The following is a 24,914-nucleotide window of genomic DNA, read 5'->3' as shown; positions in this document are numbered from 1 at the left end:
ACATACACCCTCTTTTGCCCTCTCCTTCTCACCTACTCCCACAACATATACTCCACCCATACTCCCACTCTCTCATAGTCTCACCTCTCCATTTTGTTTCAGTCAATCCACTATGTCTACTGTTGCACCCTCAAGCATCTGGACAATCTCTCTTTCTTTTACTTCATCATTCGCACCCCTTACGTTCCACACTGAAATCCATACCATGTCCTTTTACTGTCCTTGGTCATCACCTGTTGGTCAGTCCTGGTCCAAGGCATTTTGCCTGTCATTTTGGTTACTTGTTTCTGGGGATGGGCACTAACTTTCCACCAACCAATTACTTTACACATAGGGACCATTTATTGGTTGGTTATACAGAGTATGTGTATTAAATGACTTCCTGGTTTACAGCAAATCATCTGGCTTGTCACTCAATGTACAGTTATACTGGAATACAGTATCACAACATAAGCGAGTGGATGATGGGTACCTTCACCAATCACACAATGTGGTATTCAAAGGGGCAAATCAGATGAGGAGGAAAAACAGGGATATCCTTGGTGAGCAGTGTGTGAAGAATGATGAGGGAAATATAGTAGTGGACAGTGAGGATGTTAAAGGTGCCGGGAGGACAGTGAGGATATTAGAGAAGCCAGGAGAAAGCATTATACTCAGTTGCTGATTGAGGAATTTGAAATAGGGAGGGAAGGTCTGTCAGAAGATTCAGTGTTTGGCCCTTGGCCTTTGATTGATGCAGCTACTGTAAGCAAGGCAACAGGACGAATGCAAGTGCGGAAGGTGGCAGGTTTGTCTTGGCTGACTGCTGAAATGCTGAAGGCCTCAGGAGATACAAGAGTGGGGTTTGTTGGTGGTTTGATAAACAGCTCTGATTATATATGAGCGTGTTGTCCCAGATAACCAGCTGAAGAGTGTGACTATAAATGTGTACAAAGGGAAGGGTGATGCCCTGGAAAAAGGCAATTACAGGTGCATAAAATGTTTGGACCAGTTAATGAAGGTAATGGAGAGAGTCCTAGAAGGTATAATTATGAAAAGAGTGAATATTCATGAAATATGGTTTGGGTTTATGCCAGACAAAGTGGCTGCTGATGCCACATTCATTGTCTGAAAGCTTTAGGAAAAATATACAGGAAAGAAAAGGGATCTGTACTTTGTTTCTACTGATTTTGAGAGGGCCTTTCACCAAGTCCCTAGGAGGTGGTGACGTAGGCGATGAGAACGCTTAAGATCAATGAGTGGCTGGTTACAGTGGTCATGGCTGTGTATGTGAGTGCCTGAACCAAGGTGAGAGTGAATGGAGATTTGAATGATGAGTTTTCCGTGAATGTTGTCATGCATCAGGGGATCAGTCTTGAACTTTTTTTTGTTTGTCATGGTGCCTGAAGCTCTCTCATATGACTTCCAAAATGGACTCCCATGGAAGATGTTGTATGCTGATGACTTGGTGTTGACTACTGAGAATGAAATGGAGACAGGTGAAAGATTTAGGAAGCAGAGAGACAGAATGGGGCACAAAGATTTGAGAGTAAATGTGGATAAAACGAAAATGATGATATCTAGGGCTGATGGCAGTACTGTCACAACAGAGGGAGAGTGCCCATGTGTGGTTTGCCACAATGGTATGGGAAGTAACTCCATCTTGTGCAGCGTTTGTGATAAGCGGGTGAATAAGAGATGTAGTGGTATTAAAGGTAGACTACGAGATAATGCTGATTTCATGCGTATGGTATCCTGAGGAGAGCATATAGTGATTGTCTGGCGTGAAGAGATTGATCTTGCAGGTGAGGCTCTTGAATGTATGGAAGAGTTTTGTTGCTTGGGGGACATGTTATGTGTTAGAGGTGGGGCTGAAGCTTCCTCTGTGGCTAGGATATTTAGTGGTTCAACGAAGTCCAGGGAGCTGTTGCCTCTTCTGACACTGTGAGGGGTCTCCCTCCATGCTAAGGGATCTCTGCTCGTGGCATGTGGTAGAAGTGTAATATTGTATGGTAGTGAGATCTGGGGAATACAGGAGGAGGATATTCGTAGGCTCAGAAGTACAGAAATGACAATGATTAGATGGATGTGTAGTGTGTCCTTGAATGCGAGGCTTGGGGGGCTAGGTTTACGACTGAAGAGTTGGGAGGAAGGATGGGACTGGAGTGTACTGGTGATGCGATGTGGAGGGGCAGAGTGAAATGGTTTGGGCAAGTGGAGAGGATGGAGGATGGCATGGAGCAGTTTGTAGCACCTGTCGAACAAGTCAGTATTACCAACATGGATGGAAGTCTGATGACAGAACTTTAGCTCCCGCTTCATCAGCCCTCGGGACTAGCGTCTGACCACATCCCTTTGCTGAACCTTTTCAGTGTTTCAGTAGCACAGGGTGAGCCAGCATACTCTCCTATACAATTCCTCCAATTGTCAACACTAAACTACACGCACATTACACACCACACTTCCACATCTAAATTTAAAAAGAAAAACTGCACCTTAACACCCAACCTCGGAGTCAGGGGACGAGAGAGGTGCATGGAACCACTGTCTGACTCACTTCTTCATTTCTGCAACATTTGTGGCTCTTCCTTAATTATCTCTTTGTTGAACACCACCTCTCTTCCTCTAAACCTCATCGTTTTTTCCTTACTGAGAGTCAGCTGTCTGAGGTGACTGATGGCAAACCCTTTTCTGTATTCTCCTGTTTTCTCTACACCCACTTCAAAGCCAAAGGTGGGTGCTACGTATGTGTACGCAACATACCATGCTCGTGTTCCAGAACTGAATCCTCTGAATTCTCTTCTCTGTGGTTCTGGCTATCCTGTCATTCTCTGACAAAACATAGCTGTGCTGTTTACTTATCCCCTAATTCTACTGACTATGAAAAGTTCTTTGACTATCTTACTTCTGAGATGGGATACATTTTATCAATTTCTCATTTCTCTGAAATCTCCATTCTAGGTGATTTCAATGTTCGCCACCGCTTCTGGATCTCCTCGCCTTTCACTTATCCACCTGGTGAACATGTCTACATCTTTTCTACCCTTCATGACCTAGAACAGCTTGTACGGCACCCATCCCGTATCCCCGAATGCCTTGGAACGAGTTCTAACATATTGTATTTGATCTTCTCTAAACAACTAATCATTCTGCTCGTGCTGTTACTCTTTTCTCTCCGTTGGGCTCCCCCGAGAGCAACCCTGTAATCTTAACCAGTCCTATCGCTCTAGTAAGGCCTGTGGACCCTCCTAAGTAGCAGCAACTTTGGCACTCTGGAGCTGCTGAATGGGAGGCCCTCACAGTTCTTCACTGATTTTCACTGGAATGATTATAGCTTCCACAGCAGAGAGCCATCTGAGTGTGTCTCGTGCATTACAGAGGTTATTCCCTCACACATGGAGGCATACATTCCTTTCTCTTATCCTGTGACTAAGGGGTGGTGGGGAGGGGGACTTTGTTTAGTCATGCTTTTTCTAATACAGTCCACAACAAGGAGAGGGCCTTCAAAAGGTACTGGAACCAACTCACCCCTGAATCTCATCTCTTTTCATGTTTCTGTACAGAATCATGCTAAGTCTGTCCTTCACTCTCCTAAAAATAATTTCATTTGTACTAAATGCTCTCAACTCTCCAACTCATTCACTTCCTGCTCCTTCGGGCAACTTGCTATAAACCTTTCTAACATCAACTTTACTTCATCATCCTTCCCTCTTCTTTTCCATTCTGATGATTCTAGCTGTTTTTCGTACTGATAAAGCTGTACTCTTCATTCAGACTTTCTTCTCCACTTCTACCATAGACGATTTGTGTGTGTGTGTGTGTGTGTGTGTGTGTGTGTGTGTCCGACTCTGGGCATAGGCTTCACAGCCTGCTCCCAAGGCCCAGTAGTCCTCCTACATTCCATACACCTCTACACGTCACCACTTCGGCACTAACACCCACTGTCCATATTGAATACATGCTAGGGCTGTCTCATACAGTACTGGCGTATTGGTATTAGCAGTAAAGTCTGATTTTATTAAATTCAAATCCTTAAACTGCTCCCTCCCCCAGCGGGGATTTGAACCTGCGTCCGTTAGGACTGCAGGCCACCTCTCTACCGACTAAGCCACCACCTCCTCCATCACCTCCCCATTCTAACTTCATGGATGACATTAAAATTTCTTTAATTGATGAGTTTTCTGCCATCACTGGCCTCAATACTAACAAATATGGGCCTGATGGAGTCCCTCCTTTTGTCATTAAGAACTGTGCCTCTGTGCTTACACCCTGCCTAGGTAAACTCTTTTGCCTTCGTCTGTCGACTGGTACCTTTCCTTCTTGCTGGAAGTTTGCTCTCATTCAGCCTGCCCCAAAGAAAGGTGACCATTCCCAGCCCTCTAACTATCACCCAACTTCTTTAATACCCTGTATTTCTAAAGGTTTTTAATCTATTCTGGGGGAAAAAAAAAAAAAAGTCCGATCATCAGTATGGGTTCTGCTAGGGATGCTCCACTGCTCGTCTGAACTGTCTGCTTGCATCCCTTCACCACTATGACAGGTGCATAGCACCCATCTAACAGTAAACTTACATCCCCTTTCTGTCTACAACTCTAATGCATGAGCTGACTCCTGGTCCTTAATGTATGCAACAGGCCAACTCTGGAAATGTCTTTCCTCTGTATTTCCTACTGCCTATGACCTCCAGTCTTTTAAAGACAGTGTGTCCAGGCATATTAAAATGCATGCATCTTGAATCTGGCTCACTATTAGCTTGCTATTCTTTCTTGGTGGGAACAGTTTGCGGGCTTCTAGCCTTTGGCTCCTACTACCTTGCATAAACGAGGGGGGGGAATGCAGGAAGTGAAAAGTGTGAATGTCAGGGGTAGGGTTGCGAGATGCAGACCAAAAAAGATCTGGGACAAGGTCATACAGCATGACCTCATGGATAAGGGACAGAACATGGTGGCTGCCAGAGATCCAGCAGCGTGGAGAGCAGCCATTAGGTGACCAAGGCTGACGCATGCAAGCATGTTGGGGCCTACATAAACGATATGAACAATATGATAATTTATAAAAATGTTGCCGTCTAACCTTGAGTGAGTTGCAAGCTAGTGTCTGGTAAGATTCGTTTGTGTAGGATGTTGCCAAGGCCATCCACGCATCTCTTCTGTCTGCATCAAGTTCAACACATCTGTGAGAAATCAGGGTACGCTGTATTATAATACTAATTTCCTTAATAAAACAGGTCACATTATATTACAAGTACTGAGCAACCACAAAAATAAGTAGCAGTAAACTCTGAATGTGTTTCCTAATAGTAATCCAATATACAGCTCCTCGTACATATTAGAATTCAAACACTATCATTATTTTCATGCAATGCACAGCTCAGGGTAAAAAGATACTACAGATATACCTAAAGATCATCATTATCATATGCACGGAATCCATCCATCCATCCATCCATCCATCCATCATCCAATCCTATGTTGCCCCATGAAGAGTGTAAAAGCCCGGAGCTAAGCAAGTTGGTCCTGGCATTTAAGATGCGAATTACCAGCCCCACTCATCCAGAGTGGCATTATGTGAGCAATAAACCCCAACCACCCCTTGGATATAAACCTGGACCAGCTCAATTCGACTGAAGCGTCTTAATTACTCACTAAACCACCAGGTGCCATAATTTGTTATATGGTTACCACCCAGCACAGTAAATGGTTTCCTAGTGTACAGGAAATCATTTGGCTTGTCACTTAGTGTAGAGTCACCCATATGCTGAAGGAAGAGGAAAGAATATTGCTATATGCATAGAAAAATAATAATGATAATGATAATAATAATAATAATAATAATAATAATAATAATAATGATTTTCACCAAAATGACTGCCAAGCAGGGGAAAAAAAAAAAAATAAATAAAATAAAAAAAAATAAGTACAGCTTCTGAGTACTATAATGTGTATAAGCCCTGTAAAAAAAAACACACACCTTCTGAGGGCAGCAATAGCAGAAGGATCTTGCTCATTTTCTGCATGTGTTACACCAAGCAGATACCAAGCCTCTGGATTGTCAGGGTTCTGTTGTGCAGCTGCCTCAAAAAGCAGGACAGCAGAGGGAAGGTCACCTTCATTTAGACATTTTCGCCCCTCCTCAAGTGGGTCAGGGTGCTCCTTCAGTGGGTTGTCTTCTGCAAACTGATACTCCTGACGTGGTGGAGATGATGGGAAAAATAATTAGGGAGGTGGAGGACACCTGGTTTAATAATGAGGATTGCCACATGCATTGGGTACTATACTGATCAAGTAATGTACAGCACTCTTATTTCCCAGGACAAAGAAATCATATATATTTTCATATTTCAGGCAACCTGATCAATACTTTACTGCATCCTTGGGGAGAATAAACAATGATGATGATGGTGTAATTTATGGTTATGGCACAATTTACACCAGCTAAACAATCATCACAATAATGACATCACTGTTGTTGTTGTGCTACCCCAGTCAGTCTGATCAAGCTGATAACTGTAGGCTAGCAACTGCCCCTCCAGGGCTGTCCTGTGCAGTGAACCAATGTTCCCTGTGGCTGACAGCATCTTGCCAGTGAGGTACAAGAATTAGTGTGGAAGTTTGGTTACTGGGTGGATGCCACATTTGCCTAGCTCCCCCCAGTTAAGGGGGACACCATAGTAGGCTTCATGACACCTCATTATTTGGCTATATGGTCACTGCCCAGCATGGTAAATGGTTCCCTGAGTTACAGGAAACCATTTGGCTTGTCACTCAGTGTAATGCCAGTGCCTGAAGTGGAAGAAACGTAAGGAACAGTACTTGGAAGGATGGAAGAAACAGGAAGAAAGGATAACAGACCCAGAAAAGAATGACAGATATGAAGTAGGCAGCAATACATCATGTGAACAGATGATGGGCAGCCCCACCCACCACCATGACAACACTGTAAAATCAGACATGGGATGAGCAGAACAAAGAGGCAGAGTTTCAAATATCTAAATGAAATGGACAACTATGCGAATATGGCACATTGGGTTACAAGAGTGGGCATTTATGACAGAAGACAAGTGTTCAGTAAGAAGGACTAACTGACAAGTGTGTGTGTGTGTGTGTGTGTGTGCACACACATGCATGCATGTGTTTTTAATCCCTATATATCAGTGTGAACTCTGGAAAATGAATAAACAGACACAGAAGAGATACAAGGAAGTGATAAGTTTCCTATGAGCAGCTATTGGAATATCAATGTGGATGGAAGGATTGTATGGCCAAGAGACAGATAAGACAGATGGACAGATACTGGTAAAAAGCACAAAGATTTGTGAAAGTCTTGGTATGGAAGGAGCAAAATGTATGCCCTGTTGTGCCACACAAAGGAGGAAGAATGTAAATACAAACACATGCAACACGAAAACATACTGACAAGAATAACTTATTTGAAAATAAGGTAATAAATTGGTGAAGCTCCAAAGGGAAGACCTTGAAATGTATGGAAGAGAACTGAGTAACTCATAGGGGATGGGAAGCTGGCAATGAGAAGGCCACCTTACACACACACACACACACACACACACACACACAGTTCAGTCATGACTCAAGACCATGCCCTATAAAAAAAAGTTCTCACATGGAAGAAGGCATCACAGTGAAAAAAATAAATAAATAAAATAAAATAAAATAAAACCTTGCATGCAGTAGCATGTATGTGCTCTTGTTGCCTCCCTCTAAAAGAAAAATTCCCTACTATTTCTTGAAGTCAACGTTTTTTCCAGATGTAAATAATAGTTTATACCTCAAGCTTTCCCACTTCAACTTCATCTGATTAAAAAAACTTTATTTTCTAGCACATGAGACATATAAGAAGATTTTCTTATAGGGCCTGGCCTTTAAGGAAGTTGCACAGCTGAATGACAGCTTCATTTAATTTTTCTTGGAAACTAACAATAAAATGAATCTCTAATTAACAGTCTCCATCCCACTGCACAAAGCTACTGGCACCTTTATCAATGAAGATGTGACAAAATTCTTTATGATCACCTTGTATGGCTGGACTGTGGATGCTGTGAACTCAGAGAGCCATGGGTGGTCCTCAAGTTCATCCTCTCGAGCCAACTTCTCCCACTCCTCCTGTAGGCTGGCCCAGAAGTCCTCTTTCTGCTTTGCACTCATGGACTCACTATCCACACCCTCTGATATGGTCTCTGGTAATACAATTGCAATGAGTTATCTAAGTGAAGTGTGTAGAGCTATATGGAATGATACTTTGACAAATGAATGAGTTTGGGAGTGTTGTGATGCTGATGTGGATATGCTGCAAAGTACTGCGAGAAGTACCATGAGATAATTTGACTAACTGCAGGAAATGGACAGTGAGAGACCCACTAGGAGAAAAAGTGAAGTGGCGGGGGAAAGGGAGGCCGAGGATGACATGGTGGGACAGGGTGGAGACTGCTTATATACTTTATGATGGCGAAGTTCATAATTTTCTTATACTGGGTATGTGCTCTTGCTATCAACTTAAATTTTATCTTTACTATCATAATTAAACAGACATTATGTTAAGACAGTCATAAGAGAGAGAGAGAGAGAGAGGAGGGGGGGGGAATGTTCTGCACTGCAGCAACCTATGACGTTTTATTCATCCATCCATCCATCCATCATCCAATCCTACATTTCCCCATGAGGAGCATAGGAGCCCAGGGCTAGGCAGTTGGTCCTGACATTTAAGATGAGAGTGACCAGCCTCACTCATCCTTGAGTGGCATTACATGAGCAATCAACCCCAACTACCCCTTGGATATAAACCTTCACTGGCTCAATCTGATTGGAGTGCAATAATTACCCACTAAACCACCAGGCGCTAAAATTTGGTTACATGGTTACCACCCAGCGTAGTAAATGGTTTCCTGGTGCACAGGAAACCATTTGGCTTGTCACTCAGTGCAGAGTCACCCACAGGCTGAAGGACGTGGAAAGAACGAAGGAAAGAAAGACAGAAGAGGGAGTGTAAAGTCACCCGTAGGCAGAAGGACAAGGAAACAATGAAGGAAAGAAAGAGAAGAGAATGGAAGAAAAGAAGGATGGAGAGGAAAGGGCAGATACCTGAGAGCACCATTACATCGAGTGAGTGGATGGTGAGCGCGCCCACCTATTCATACTCTTGGCTAAATGTATCATATAATTTGTAGAGCTAGGTAGAAAAAACTCATAATATATATTTTTGTATAATAATAATAAGTACACTTAGAAGCAACAGCAAAACAGAGACAGAAAGCTGAGAACAGTGCTCCAATTGCATTACCATGATGGAGGTGACAAGTGCAGGTGTTTCAATATGGCAACCAAAGCCACAAGCTCGCTGTGGAGATAGCCCCTCCATATTATGGAGCTCAGTTCTTTGTCCTATGAACCAGAAGAGTGACTGTAAATTGGTAATATTCATTTGTGGAAAAGATGGTGATGATGATGATTTTACATATTCCAAGTAAATCAGGGCATGACTGACCTTTCTGTTTGGCAAACTCTTCACTCCATTGCTGGTGAGGATGCTGGATATCCTTCAGGAACTCAGCACTCCAGGAATCACTTAAGCTACCACCACTTTTGCCATTTGAAGCCAGAAAATCCTCACTCCAGTCTTTGCTGACACTGGGGTCTGCTCCTTCTCCAACTTTTCTTATGAATTTCATAAACTGAAATAAAGAGATGCTGTACTAAAATAATGCTGCAAATCATTTAACTGAGCACTCAGCCCCTTAGATCCTGATTACAAATTTCAAAATACTGTTAATTATGAGTGTGCTCATTAACCACATCTCTCAGTCAATCAGATCTTGATTACATACTTTACAAGACCATCAATTAAGAGAGTGCTCAAATGGAAATTTAGTACTGTATACCTGTTAATTATGAAAAAAGTAACATTTCAGGAGTTTTCAGTATTTTGCACTGACAGCATGTACCAGTATACTGAAGCTAACAGTAGTATAATCAAGACTCCCTTGTTTACATTTGTGTATATGGCCACAGCCCACCCATTTATTTCTCACCTGACCGCCATCAATCCACCCCTCACTCAACACTGAGCTCTTTTGCAAATAATACAGTACCAGTAAAATACGTACGAATTGCCAGCACAGTAATTTTGTCAAACAAAACAATACCTCATTTCTATCAGGTAGATTTTATTTCTATCAGCTAGATCTTACCTTTTCTGCTAGTGCAAATGCATTCTATGATGAATTTATATATACACTGGGATTGTGCTATGTATATATATGGTAGTGTATACATTTTTTTTCATTCATCATCTAATCCAGTGTTGTTCCATGAGGAGCATACGAGCCCAAGGCTAAGCAAATTAGTCCTTACATTTACGATGAGAGTGACCGGCCTCACTCATCCCTGTGTGGCATTATGTGAGCAATAAACCCCAACCACCCCTTGGATATAAACCTACACCAGCTCAATCCAACTGGAGCACCATAATTACACACTAAACCACCAGGTGCCATAATTTGGTTATATGGTTACCATCCAGCATAGTTAATGTTTTCCTGGTGAACAGGAAACCATTTGGCTTATCACTCAGTGTAGAGTCACCCACAGGCAGAAGGAAGAGGAGAGAATGAAGGAAAGAAAGACAGAAGAGGAAGTGTAAAGTCACCTGCAGGCAGAAGGATGAGGAAAAAATGAAGGAAAGAAAGACAGGAAAGGAAGGATGGAAGAGAGGAATGGGCAGACACCCAATGCAGCACTACATAGAGTGAGTGAATTACTTTCAAGATATATAACTATTCTAACATTGGCTGGTTCACTCTACCTCTGTTTCAGAAAATTTGGGATCATCCACAGTGCCAAGCAGTTCATTTGCAGTCTTGGCCAGTTCAGAGTCATCCTGTGGGTTGTACTCTGCCAGCCACTTACTTGCATCACCTGGCACCTCATCTCTGCAATGTACAGGCATGTCATTATATTATAAATGTTTACAAGGGGTAGAGTGGTGAAGAGGGTATATCTATGCAAGTTTGAAGGTGGGAAGAGGCATGGTAAGCCAAGAAGATGAATAAGTATATTATATGAATGTGTGCAAAAGCAAAGTAGGGAGTGATAAGACTAGATTGAGCTGGCTGGAAGAATTATGTATGGAAGAGTGCATGATGGAAGAATTTGTATGAAGTGCAAGACAAGGCTTTGGCATCCGTTCTTTCCTGGAGAAGTGATAGTCATCAGAATGACTATATGTGACACATGGTGTTAAGTGTTATGTGTGGATGTTTATGCCTATGAGGTGGAGTCAGGATTCCAGGGCCTTGAATCACAAGTCAATGTAAGTGTAGTCCATTCAACTGTGCAGACTTTGGGTAGTTTCTACTATTAACTTTTTCTGGCTCACTGGACACAACTTTCCCAACTCTAGGGTGGGAAAAAATAAGGTACGGGGGTAAAAGGGCAGGTGGTAGTGGAGTGGGTAGTGCAGTGGACTGCTTTCAAGTGGATGCAAGATCAATTCCACGCAGGAACACGTGACAGTTTGTCAACTTGAATTTTGTTATAACAGTATTTACTCACCATCCAAATGATCCAATAACTTATTATAACACCCTTACTAATACCACCTGTCCTGAATGACATATCTTAGCATGTATTCAATACGGACAGTGGGTAACTATCAGCAATGAAGTCATGACATGTGAAAGTGCGTAACAAACAAGCAGACTCATGATCCATAGGAAACACTGTCTATTCACTTCCATAGGTAGCAGAGCTGTGAATCAAGCGTGGGAAGCGATTTCCCTACAGTTATTCTCCTACCACTACAATGGGTGGAATGAATGTGAGTTGCTGAACACTACCACTATTATGTATCAAGTGCTTCCTGGATTTGGTGAGAGAATCAAATTCAGTGCCAAGGTGTGATACATTAGTCTCGACTAATTGCTACCAACTGTCCAAACCACAGGCACAACTCGTACTAAGTGTAGGAATTGGGATGCCTTTTACCTTGAGCAAAGGCTAGACAATAATTTACCAGTATTCCAGTTTCATAATTATGATCAGAAAAATGAATCAGTTGTGAAGATTTTTATAATAATCATGGATTATACTGCACACACAGTAATCCCTTTAAGACCCGGACGCCCAAGTCCCTAACATTTTGGGCTTGGGTAAAAAAAAAAAAAAAAAAAAAAAAAAAAAAAAAAAAATATCCCAACTCTTAAATTTGCCACAAGGTGACAAAAAACTGTGTTTTGGCGCGTAGTTCCGGTGACATCTGCTAGAGCACCCCTGCACCCTCCCCAGTTCCCGCCTACCTACCATTGTGACTGCACGCTCGACGCCATAGCTGCCCACGTGCTCATTTTTGTGAATAAACAGTGAATAAACTGCAATACAGTACCTTGCTGCTAGACCACAGGGGAATTTACAGTGTTCTGCAGTGTTAAGAAATTAGAATTCAGTGTACAAAGGATTAAGTGCAGAGTGCAACCCTGGTGTGGCGCAAGTAAGAACAGAATGTGCAGTGTTAATAAATTATTATTCACAGTGCAAAGGATTAAGTGCAGTGCAACACTGGATTACTGTATGTGCTGCAGGTGCACCTTCACCACTGTCAGAGCCATAGAGGAGGCGGGTTAATCTGGATGGATTAAAAAGACAGAAATTAATGAATATGGTGAAAAGAACACGGCTCACAATATTCCGTCCTATCTTAAGGCAAATAAAAAAGGCTGAAGCAGGTAGCAGAAACCAATCCCCTTCTTTGTGTTAGTGCAAGGATGTGGTAGTTCCACTACTAAATACTTGTACAGCAGGCGAGTTCATAATTTCCATGACATAATATGCGGAAAGATTCTGATGGAGGCAAATATTTATTTTTGCTCTGGCATGCTCAGGAGTGACTGGCTCAAAATCAAATGAGTGTGTGTGTGTGTGTATGTGTGTGTGTGTGTGTGTGTGTGTGTGCGTATCACTCACATGAGGGTGTCTGAAAGGTATTCATGGGCCCAACGAGTATCACTATCAGGGATGATGTCCGGTGAAGTAAGACCAGGTTGTTCTAAGAATGCCTTGCTCCAGTCACCCTCTGGTCCAGATTCCTGTTGAAAAAGGGAAATTATATCACATGCACTTGAAGAACTGAACTCGGGGCAATCGGGAGATAGACCACACATACCACTACTGATGACAAAAGTTTACTGCTGCTAAAGCAATATACATAGGCATTATCCATTATTTATCACTCATAAAAAGAACCAAATCATAATATTAGTCTCAAATCACAGCTAGCCCCACAGTCTGTCATCATCATCATCATCATCTTCACCCTGGTCCAGATTTAGCTACTCAGGCTTAGGACTCGCTTGCAAAAGACAAAACTAGTTTCAACACTGCTTATGCCAGGATCGTAGAGTTGGTAATGATATTTCCTAACCGACTCTGATTTCACAAATTTTACATGTACGACTTACTCCAACTTAAGTATATGTACTGTACTAATACTGTACTGTAATACAGCCCATGGACATGATGCAGGTAAATGAATAATATTCATCAATTCTGACAGATACGATTCTTAAATCTTTTCAATTCCCTACTTATAGTCTATCTATCTATTGCCAGACGCCTCAATCCCGTTTCGGGTGGCCACAAACAAATCGCCTCCAAGTCGCCCTGTCCCCCACCATTTCACTGCCCTGCTCCCAACTCACATCCCCCTCTCTCATATACCTCTCCACCCCATCCCTCCATCTCATCCTCGGCCTCCCCCTCCCTCTTCCCCCCTCCACCTCACTCACATACACTCTCTTCATCAGTCTTTCACCCTCCATCCTCTCCACATGGCCAAACCACCTCAGTGTGTTCCTCATAATGCTTCCTATCACATCCACATCCACACCACAACGCTCCTTTATATTCTCATTCACCAGCCTTTCTCTCCATGTGACTCCATAATAACAAAAAACTGTTATACTTGGTTGTAAAATAAACTGAATAAAGTATTGGAAAGATATAACTGATAACATTTCAGAACGCAAAAAGCCCGGCGTCAGAGTTGTGGGAATTTTATCAACTCCGACTCCAACCAAAAACAGACGACTCCGACTCCAACTCCACAACCCTGGCTTATACTGTTTCTCATAAAACTGTGAATCACCATTATGACCAAGTTGGCCCTTGTCCCACCTAAACATACTATGGGCTACAATCCAAACACAAGGAAAGATAAAGTATGAAAATGAAAAAACCATCAGCAGTACATCCAATAAAATGGGCTACATAATTATTCATGCCCCTGGAATCCTGGTTCCATGCCAACAATCTAACAATCTCCACAGATTTCTTTCTAGATGCATTTCAGGTATATCTACTACATCATAAGAATCCATGGACCACCCAAATGCAAATGGGGTACCAAATCCATGCATAATTTGTCCAATCAAATCAACCCCGTCAATTCCCTAGCCTCAACTTCCACACCATGCCTTCTCACACTGTCATTTAGCATATTCATCCAACTTCTTGACCTACCACACTTCCTTCCACCTTCACACTCACTCGCATATACCCACATCACCGACCTCCCTAGACTCAATTTCTTTGTGACCATACAGTACCATCTAAGCACTCTCCTACATCACCACCTTCTCTAGATCCCTTTTTCTCTATTTGATCAAACCATCTTATACCCTGCTGTCAACAGGCTTCCTTATTTTCCACATCTTTCACAAGTCTTACGTTTTCTTAACATATCCTGTCTATGCACTCCACACTTTCCTCAATAATACCATTTACACTGCTCTTACTCTTAATATCACACCCATGCCATACCAGTCTCACACCCATATGCTTATGTGGGCAGAAACACACCTTCAAGCAATCCTCTTGAAGCTTCCACTCTCAGATCTCTGGTTAATAACATACCCACCCTTCTCTGCTGAACTATTGCACCCTCCCCTTCCTTTGAATATTAATATTTCTTTTTTAAAACAAGGTACTTAGACTTCTTCATCAGTGCATCTCTCTATATTTATCAGCAATGGTGGCAGGTGGGGGCACTCACCATCCACTCACTTGATGTGGTGCTGCTCTTGGGTGTCTGCCCTTTCCTCTTTGCCTTCCATCCTCTTCTGTCTTTCTTTTCTTCATTGTTTCCTCTTCTTTCTGCCTATGGGTGACTTTACAGTCCCTCTTCTGCCTTTCTTTCTTTCACTCTTTCCTTTTCCTTCTTCCTATGGGTGACTTTGCAGTCCCTCTTCTGCTTTTTTTTTTTTTTTCTTCTTTTTTTTTTTGATGACTCTACACTGAGTGACAAGCCAAATGGTTCCCTGTACACCAGGAAACCAGTTGCTAGGCTGGATGGTAACCATATAACCAAATTATGGCATCTGGTGGTTTGGTGGGTAATTAAGGCATTCGAATCAGACTGTACCTGAGTAAGTTTATATCCACGGGGTGGCTGGGGTTTATTTCTCATGTAATGCCACGCAGGGATGAGTGAGGCTGGTCACTCTTATCTTAAATGTCAGGACCAATTTGCCTAGCCCTGGGCTCCTATGTTCCTCTTGGGGCAACACAGGATTGGATGATGGATGGATGGACATCAATATGATTTAGCATTTACAATGCTCGGTGGTAACCTTCTAACCAACCAACATGTGTTCCCTATGTGACAACAACTGGTTTGGTGGAGAGTCAGTGCCCCTCCCTGGAATACAACTAAAAATATGAACAAGAAGCCTCGGACCAGGTCTGACCAACAGGTGATGACTAAGGACCAAACAAAGGACATGGCACGGATTGCGAAACGGAATGTAAGGGGTGCAAATGATGAGGTGAAAGAGAGAGAGATTGTCCAGGTGCTTGAGGGTGCAAAAATGGATGTATGTGGATTAACTGAAACTAAATGGGGAGGAAAGAGTGTGAGAGAACGGGAGTACAGATGAGGTATATGCAAGGGAGTAGGTGTGAATGAGAGGGCAAAAGAAGGTGTGTGTATTGTTGTGAGTAACAGATGGAAGGAGAATATATGAGAGCATGGATAAGCTGGCTCAAGGACTGTGTGGGTAAGACTGAAAGTTGGACTACAAATGTGGGCAACTGTGTGTGTGTGTGTGTGTGTGTGTGTATGCACCAACGCAAGATTGTGCAAGCAGAGTGAGAAAGGAGTTCTGGACACAAGTGGAAGCGTGCATGGAAAAGTCTGAAAGGAATGAGAGAGTGTTTTTGATTGGAGATATGAATGCAAAAGTAGCAAATGTCAAGGTGGATGGAGTACTTGGTAAGTGGGGTATGCCTGTAGAGATGGATGAGAATGGCAGTGCTCTAGTGGACATTTGTGCTGGGAGGGGGTTGGCGATAGCCAATATCCTCTACGACACAAAATGATCCATAGGTATACATGGCAAGTGATGAGAAGGGTGGGTAGTGAACTGAATGAACAGAAGACAATGATTCATTATGTGTGTGTGGATGATAGAACGAGAAGGTGTGTAATGGATGCAAGAGTATATAGAGGTTGGGGGAGTGGACTTTCTGACCACCACTTGGTGGTTGTGAGAATCATGGTCCAAATGAAACGGAGAAATAGAAGAAGGGGAGGACAGGAGGACGTAGTTCATACAAAGAGGATGGAAGGGTTACAAGAGGACTGAAAAAAGGCAGAATTAAGAGAGAAGCGGAGAAGCAATTGGGTAAATATGGATTAGAGCAGATGGGAGACGTGGAAGGTGTGTGCACGATATTCACAGAAGAAATCTGTGTAGCATGTTAGGTGGTGTGTGGGGTGAAGAGAAGATGAAAGTGGGTGCAGGAAACAGCATGGTGGAATGAAGAGGTGAGACAGGCTGTGGCACAGAAGAAGAAAGCATGTAGTGAGTGGATGAGAAACAGGGGTGTGGAATAAGATGAGACAGAAGAGAAATTATATGTGCAAAGGAGTACAAAGGAAGGCAAACAGCAACATACCTTGTGGTCCTTTCGAGGCTGTTAGAGTAGACTATGACTATGAGATCTAACTCTACAAGCTGAAAGAAAAGGATAGTTTGTAGAGAGGAGGAGAGATGAAAAGATTAGTATGAGAGAGTAAGAAGAGAGTGAATGAGGAATTTGGAAGGAATTTGAGTGTAAAGTGGAGGGATGGAACTGGAGAAAGCATATGATAGAGTGGACAGACAAGGAATGTGGAATATGTTAATAATATAAGATGCAAATGGCAGGCTAGAGTGGTTACAAGACAGGGTTCAATTAAAGTAAGTACTGAATATATTCAGAGCATGAGGCATGTAAAGACACTAGTGAGGAGGAAAATGGAGGAAGATGATCTAGGAACAAAAAGAATACAAATTACTTTGAAAACAGGATGTTATTCTGGATAGAGGTGAGGAAATGTAGAAGTGACAGCGGAAAGAAACGTGAAAGTGTGAAGGATGTAAGTCATAGATTATTAACCAATGGGGACGAAGTAAGGACCAGATGGAAAGAATATTTTGAAAGCCTGATGAATGGGACTAAAGAGAGAAGAGTCACTGTAATTTGTGGGTGTGCAGAGAAGGAATGCACTGCCAGGAAACATGACACTCGTACAGGTGAAGAATGCTGTGAAGCGGCTGAAAAATGGGAAAGCAGCTGGGGATGATGAGGTGTATGTGGAGATGATTAAGAGTAGGGGAGAGAGTGGAATGAAGTGCTTGTTGGAAATATGTAAGAAGGCATGGATGAGTGAAACTGTGCCACCAGAGTGGAAAAAGGCTGTGATTGTACCCCTGTACAAAACTAAAGGTGAGCAAAGTGAGTGCAAGAATTATCGTGACATGAGTTTATTGAGGTGAAAGACTGACGAAGAGAGTGTTTGTGAGTGAGGTGGAGGGGGAAAGAGGGAGGGGGAGGCCGAGGATGAGATGGAGAGATGGGGTGGAGAGGTATATGAGAGAGGGGGGTGTGAGTTGGGAGCAGGGGAGTGAAATGGCGGGGGACAGGGCGACTTGGAGGCGATTTGTTTGTGGCCACCCCAAACGGGATTGAGGCGTCTGACAATAGATAGATAGATAGATAGAGTTTATTGAATGTGAGAAGGAAGGTATATCTATCTATCTATCTATATACCAAGGCTGCTTCCCCCAAGGAAAGGGAGGTAGCCGAGACAGGACGACTCTCCATTTACTCATCCATTCAAACACATTCATTCGCATCTTAGCCCCAAAGGGGAGAACGGTGAAAAAGATAACTAGATCTGATGTGAGAGGTGTAAGACTGAGAGGAAGACCACGAATAGGATGGATGGACAGTGTGAAGAGAGCGCTGGATGCGAGAGGGATGTCTGTTGAGCAAGGAAGAGTGGCTGTGCGTGACAGAAATAAATGGAGAGAAATTGTGAATGAATAAGTGATGATGCAGCCCTGAGGGGGGAAGGTATATAGAAGAAATATTATACAGAATATATGAGAAATATCAGAAGTCCTAGTGAGTGATGAACAGGGTGGCTTTAGGAGTGGCAGAGCATGTGTGGATCAAATATTTGCAGAAAGACAGATAGTGAAGAAGGCTCATGAGAAGGATTATAAGGTGTTTAGGCATTCGTGGATCTGGAAAAAGCATACAACAAAGTAGACAGAGAAGGACTGTGGAAGGTTTTGCATGTGTACGGTGAAGTTGGTAAGATGCTAGATGCTGTCAAGAGTTTTTATGATGGTAGCAAAGCATGTGTAAGAGTAAATGCTGTCAACAGTTTCTATGATGGTTGCAAAGCATGTGTAAGAGTAATTGCTGTCAACAGTTTTTATGATCGTAGCAAAGCATGTGTAAGAGTAAATGGGCATCTAAGTGAATGGTTCAAAATCAGTGTGGGAGTGCAACAAGATTGTGATGTCCCCATGGTTGTTCAATATATATATGGATAGGGGGATGAGAGAAGTAAAAACACGAATAATGGAGAGAGGGATGGCATTGGTAATGAATGGTGAAGGATGGAAAATCTCAAATTTGTTGTATGCTTATGATGCAGTACTACTGTAATTTCACCACGAGACACTTCCCCCCCTCCCCTAAAAAAAAAATGTAGTGTGGGCCAATATTTTTTTCGACAAAAACAATTATAGGTACGGTATCTTTGGAAGAAGGGCTGAATATACAGATAAGGCAATAAAAATGTCAATATTCCGTTTGTGGTGGCTTGTATTTAGCAAAATACCGTTCACAGCTAAATTACCCCGTTTTACCCTACTCTATAAGGGATTACTGTACAACAATGTCAACTGAATGTTCTATACTTATGCTGTCAAGTGTGAACTGACCTGGACATGTCTCTCCGTGGCCAAGTACTCCTCAGCCCAGGTGTCAGCTTCTGAAGCCAGGTCAGCGATGCCTGGACCTCGCATGGGACCCGACCGAGATCGCATCCGCTCTATCTCACGCATTTCCTGTAACACATTGGAAGTAAAGTGACCCAGCAGATACATAATGAGTACCCACTTACTTTTCAATAAACATAACAATGGAAAGACTGCTTTATTTCCTAGAAGCAAAGTACTGGTAGGTGATCATCATCCATTCACTTCATGTAGTGCTGCCTACTTCTTCCTTCACCTTTATCATTCTATTTCTCTCTGCTCTTCTCTATTCCTATATCTCCCATTATTCCTGTCACTTTTTATTACTCTTTCCTTTTCATGTGGCTTTACATTGCGTGACAAGCCAAAAGGTTTCTGGTAAGCCAGGAAAACATTTACAATGCTAGGTGGTAACTATATAACCAACCCATACGTGTCCCCTGTATGTCAACAAGTGGGTTGGCAGACGGTTAAGTGCCCCTCCCTGTAAAACAACTAACTCAAAGTCAAATGGCCACCCCTTACAGGATTATGGTGTATGGCTATACACAGACAGATAGATAGACAGACAGACAGATACACAGACAGATAAATATATGGATAGACAAAGTATAAACAAAACCAATTTAATAAAACTGTTACTGAATAATAAAAAGTATTGGTAAACTATTTTAACATGCACTGACATCTATAATAAAATGGGTAATGTAATGTAATGAAATTGTAGTTCTGGGAGGGGACTTAAATGGTCATGTAGGTGATGCAGTTCAAGGATATAAAGGGGTACCATACATGGGGGATGTGCATATGGCACATGGAATGAGGAAGGGGAAAGGGTACTCGAGTTTGGGGAGGCACTGAATATGGCTGTGTCCAATACACATTTTAGGAAAAGATAGGGTTGGTTGATAACATATGAGTCTGGGGGAAATAGTGGCCAGCTAGACCATTTCTTGATCAAGATGGCTGATAAGAGGTTGGTGAGGGATGTTAAAAGTTATGGGGAGTGAGGAGTGTGTGAAGAAACATAAGTTATTGATATGAGATATGGTACTCAAGGAAAGGATGATGAAAAAAAGGACTCCCTCCACTTACTCAGTGTAGTGCTGCTCTCGGGTGCCTGCCCTTCCTCTCTTCTTTCCTCTTTTGTCTTTCCTCCACTATTTCCTCCTCCTTCTGCATATGGGTGACTACACTGAGTGACAAGCCAAATGGTTTCCTGTACACCAGGAAACCATTTACTACACTGGGTGGTAACCATATAACCAAATTATGGCGCCCAGTGATTTAGCAGGTAATTAAGGCACTCCAATCAGACTGAGCCTGTGTAGGTTTACATCCAAGGGGTGGCTGGGGTTATTGCTCACATAATGCCACTCAGGGAATAGTGAGGCTGGTCACTCTCATCTTAAATGTCAGGACCAACTTGCCTAGCCCCAGACTTCTAATTGGGTGGCATAGGTTTGGATGATGAAGGATTCTTTCAGATTACAGTATTAGTTTTGATATCCTCCACAAATGTAATGATACCATACTGAACGATGTCCACTTGCAGTGTAACATGTAATAAATCCTCACTATAAGCTGCCTCTTTTTTTACACTATTTAAGTACTGTAAATTACCAAATGACTACATACTACAGCTCTATTGTTGTCAATGGGGCAGCATAGGATTGGATGGTGATGGATTTTTTATTGTTGTCAATGGGGCAGCATAGGATTGGATGGTGATGGATTTTTTCTGATTACAATATTAGTTTTGATATCCCCCACAAATGTAATGATACCATACTGAACGATGTCCTATTGCAGCATAACATGTAATAATTCCTTACTAAAAGCTGCCTTTTTTTTTACACTACATTAGTGCTGTAAATTACAAAATGACTACATACTACAGCTCTATTGTTGTCCATGAAGATATTTGCTAGTCTTTCACAATATACAGTTCTGTTTATATGGAATGCATTGTTATTTTAAAACACATCACTGACTACTTGTACTGTACTAAGGACTTCAACTAGACAAGCCACAACAAAGCCAGTTAAGTGTATCTTACTTGTAGCAGTGAGTCCATTCTGAAGGCCTGAGGTGTAGGTGTTGCAGCCTGTTGTGTTTCACTCATAAATTCTTCTACCAACTGATCCCCAGATACTGTTGGCCCATACTGGCTTTTAAATGCACCCTCTGTTAAACAACAAGACAATATTAGTTAAGGATTTCAAATCTCGGCAGGCTATGTCAGTAAATTACAGTTTGGAGAACAGCCTTATACTGCTGGCTCATATGACACAAATGCATCTTACCAATGCAAAGACAGAACTTAGTCATGGATTACAAAGGCACTGTTGATTAAAGAAAACCCACATATGACATACAAATTTAATCAGGATAGACAGAATGTTAAGACATCAAATGATTATAGTTAGATCTACTGAACTTTCATGAGGGAATAAATTAAACACTGGGACATATCTCCAAATGTAACAGAAAACATATCGTTACAGTGCTTTAGTAAACAGATATTAAAGGAACACCCTACACACTGAATCTGGATATAGCTCTCACACTGTATAGTACTGTACTAATCTTGAGCATAAGTCGCAGATTTACCCACAAGACACCCTTCCACAGGCCTGCAGCCAGACTTTTTGAAGGGGCAGTTCATCTTCTACTGAATCTGGAATTGCACAGCAGCCAGCTGGCCAAAGGCCTGTTGCATGCTTGCTATGCGAGTCTGAGTGACGCTGAGAAGCAGCACAAGACTTCTGAACAACAGAGAGTAACTCTTTTTGCATTGACACTAAAAAACAGACAATGAGAAAGTGAACCTTTAGGCAGGTGAGGAGGTCATCCGACGCTCTTGATCCCACCCCCCCCTGGCTACAGGCCTGTCCAAGTCCAACATAAAGAATGACCCTGGATACATAAAATCCACTTGTTAAAGGATGGTACATAATTCCAAGTACAATCACTGATTTAGTATTGATGTCATAGAAAAAAAAAAAAATCCAAACCACAGAATATGTAGCCCTTACACACTGGATAAGTGATTTCAAAGGCAACTTGCAAAAATGGCTGTGTGTGCAAAATACGGACATATGGAACTATTACTGGCTAAAATTTAATAAAATGGTTTTCCTCTACACTACTGGTAATGCAAATACAGCAAGTCATTTTGTGTGGAATAACAACATTAAGCAACTTCTTCCATACATGTCTACTTCCACTCCAGATGACCCATGACAATGCACTCTCAGCTCCCAAACCACTTCCATCACTTGGATTGTCATATATTATTCTAAGGAATTATACATTTATAACCCCACTCACAGCTTCTTCACTAAACCATTTTATGTTCCTCTCTGCTCCAACAAGGATAGCCATACATTTCTCCTGGATGATATAATTTAAAAAATGTGGGAGATACGTAACTTAAAACCTACAGCTTGTCAATCTCTCCTTTGTAATTTATGATCATAGCTCTCAAAATACTTACCAGATTTAGGAAAAAAGCAAATTAATTGCAGCCTGTGGGGGGGAAAAAAAAAAATGTGGTTGGTACATCTATTACATCTATATTGTAATGGTCTGATTTCTGTATGTTTATTGGCTTGTTTGTTACCGTAACACAGCAAAAATGGTTCAATGTAGCGCAATTTTCATTAGAGTAAGGTACCATTAAAATGCTCTAACTTGAAGAAGAAAAATTTCCAGTCCAATCAGGTCACCAGTACCTGAGTTATGACTCATTTCTGGCCTTTTGACAGCGAAGGCTGCCTTTTAACCCATACATGCCGGGGGTTTTCCAATGTCGAGTGTTCCTCCCTATGGGGGATATCCATGATGGAAAAAAAATACCCTTATTTCAAATCCTAATACAGTATCTGCCAAACTATAACAGTCAGAGAAAAAATTAAAGATACATAAGACTCAGCAACTCTTCCTCTTTCAAATGAATGTACCCCCACGTCTCTAGGTGGTCCCGACAATGAGTAAGGATAAGTTAAAGTACAAAGGGTGGTGGGAAGATGCTTGTGGTTATACACATCAACCGGAGTTGCTCTGTGGCCAAAAATCGTGACGGCTATACATGTCAACTGGCGCGTATAGGTTATATATATATATACTGTATATATATATATATATATATATAAAAGGGCAGATATGTTACATTCGTATACAGTAACACTGAAAAATGCAAAGGCCAAAGTACAGTACCTACATCAAACTCCTTGGGTACTGGAGGTCACTTTCAACTTAATATTGAAGAAACTGCATGATGCCAGCCACTGATCTGATTACAATACCAGTAAATTTTGTCCTAGTATGCAAAAAGTTGATATTAGTATAATTTTACTATACAGTACTGTACTATACCTAAGGTCCATCACTATGGAATTTTGATACTACATGTAACAAATTTTTTGATATTAAAGTAAAAGTAAAGTTTTTCAAATACTAGTACTGACCATACTGACAGCCATGCAAAAATGCAAGCATTTGCTGAAATTCGGATGAAGCAATTTACTGCAATAACTCCTGCATTACAGTCTTTCTAATCTGCATCTTGTTACTATAATACAATTGTATTTAAGACATGTCCCTCACTCTGAAGGAGTTTGAAAGTGTCCATTATCTCCCTTAGTATGATGACACCTTCCTTGCTTCTGCCAGCTAGTTACTATTGGTAGACTTACAGCAATATGGAGATTTACTCAAGTTGTGGATGCTGCCCAGTACCCTGTCTCTTCATACCTTGTGCAGGATGCATGTGTGGCCAGCGGAGACCCTCGTCAACCCTGGCCTTGTCTTTAGTGACATGGTGGGTGAGGCGCATCAAAGCATTACCCTCACCACACTGACCCTCCACAAGGTTGCGCAGGGCCATTTTGTCGTCCTTACTTTGTATCAACTACCAAGTACCTGTAAAAAAAGTAAGAAATAAATGTGGTACAGCATAAATATACACACTTTATGGTACTGTAATTAAATGCTGGTTTCTTTCAACACCCAATCTATATAAGTTGTGACACACTGCACCTACACTCAGTCTTGGGAATCTACTCTGATGCACTGTGAGATGACTCATGTTAGGACCATACTGTGATATTGGGAACAAATTAAAGAAGTGAGTCAATTGCTGACACAGCTACGGATGACACATATGGTTACCGGTAACAAGTTTTCAAGTTGTTCAATCAAGACTGACCACTAAATACAGGTAATTTATAGGAATTACACAAATTTAGCAGGAACTAGCTTATCTACACATGCCAAATCCTTTAGTCCCAACCTGGGTAGCTTAGGTCAGGACCAAAAAATGCCAGGGTTAGGTCTAAACTACATTTAAATTATATTTAATTTTTCCATATTCATGGATTTTGGATGATTTTGGCCTAAATTTCAATGGGAAGACATGAGACTCGGTATTTCAGACTCCCATGGAATTTGGGGATCTGCTTTTGCCAGTCAATACATCTCACTAGGTAGAAGTACTTACTTTTATCCTCTCTGAAATAAGCATTCAAGTGAATATTAACAACATTGGTTTCCATTAAAATAATACCCAAGAGGGCATTTCAGTAGGATGACATTTTTTCCTACTTGACAC

At 41.8% G+C, this 24,914-nt stretch overlaps 1 protein-coding gene across 1 annotated transcript in view; it reads right to left on the bottom strand.

Annotated features, from left to right (window-relative positions):
• Positions 1–24,191, bottom strand: part of LOC145401406 (peroxisomal targeting signal 1 receptor-like) — a 36,861-nt gene extending 12,670 nt beyond the window's left edge. The window contains exons 1-9 of the mRNA XM_080273744.1: positions 24,059–24,191; positions 21,360–21,487; positions 19,265–19,390; positions 12,951–13,072; positions 10,795–10,921; positions 9,471–9,664; positions 8,010–8,169; positions 5,950–6,164; positions 5,053–5,152 (exon numbers count right to left, since the gene is read on the bottom strand). Coding sequence (XP_080129870.1) covers positions 5,053–5,152; positions 5,950–6,164; positions 8,010–8,169; positions 9,471–9,664; positions 10,795–10,921; positions 12,951–13,072; positions 19,265–19,390; positions 21,360–21,487; positions 24,059–24,191 — 1,305 coding nt within the window. The remainder of the gene's footprint in view (positions 1–5,052; positions 5,153–5,949; positions 6,165–8,009; positions 8,170–9,470; positions 9,665–10,794; positions 10,922–12,950; positions 13,073–19,264; positions 19,391–21,359; positions 21,488–24,058) is intronic.
• Positions 24,192–24,914: the final 723 nt, after the last annotated feature.

This window comes from Coenobita brevimanus, chromosome 55 (genome assembly GCF_032717465.1).
Source record: "Coenobita brevimanus isolate Jiangsu-jjx chromosome 55, ASM3271746v2, whole genome shotgun sequence".
Lineage (NCBI taxonomy): Eukaryota > Metazoa > Arthropoda > Malacostraca > Decapoda > Coenobitidae > Coenobita > Coenobita brevimanus.
Note: the sequence above shows the minus strand (reverse complement) of the source record. Positions and strands in the feature narration are given on the sequence as shown.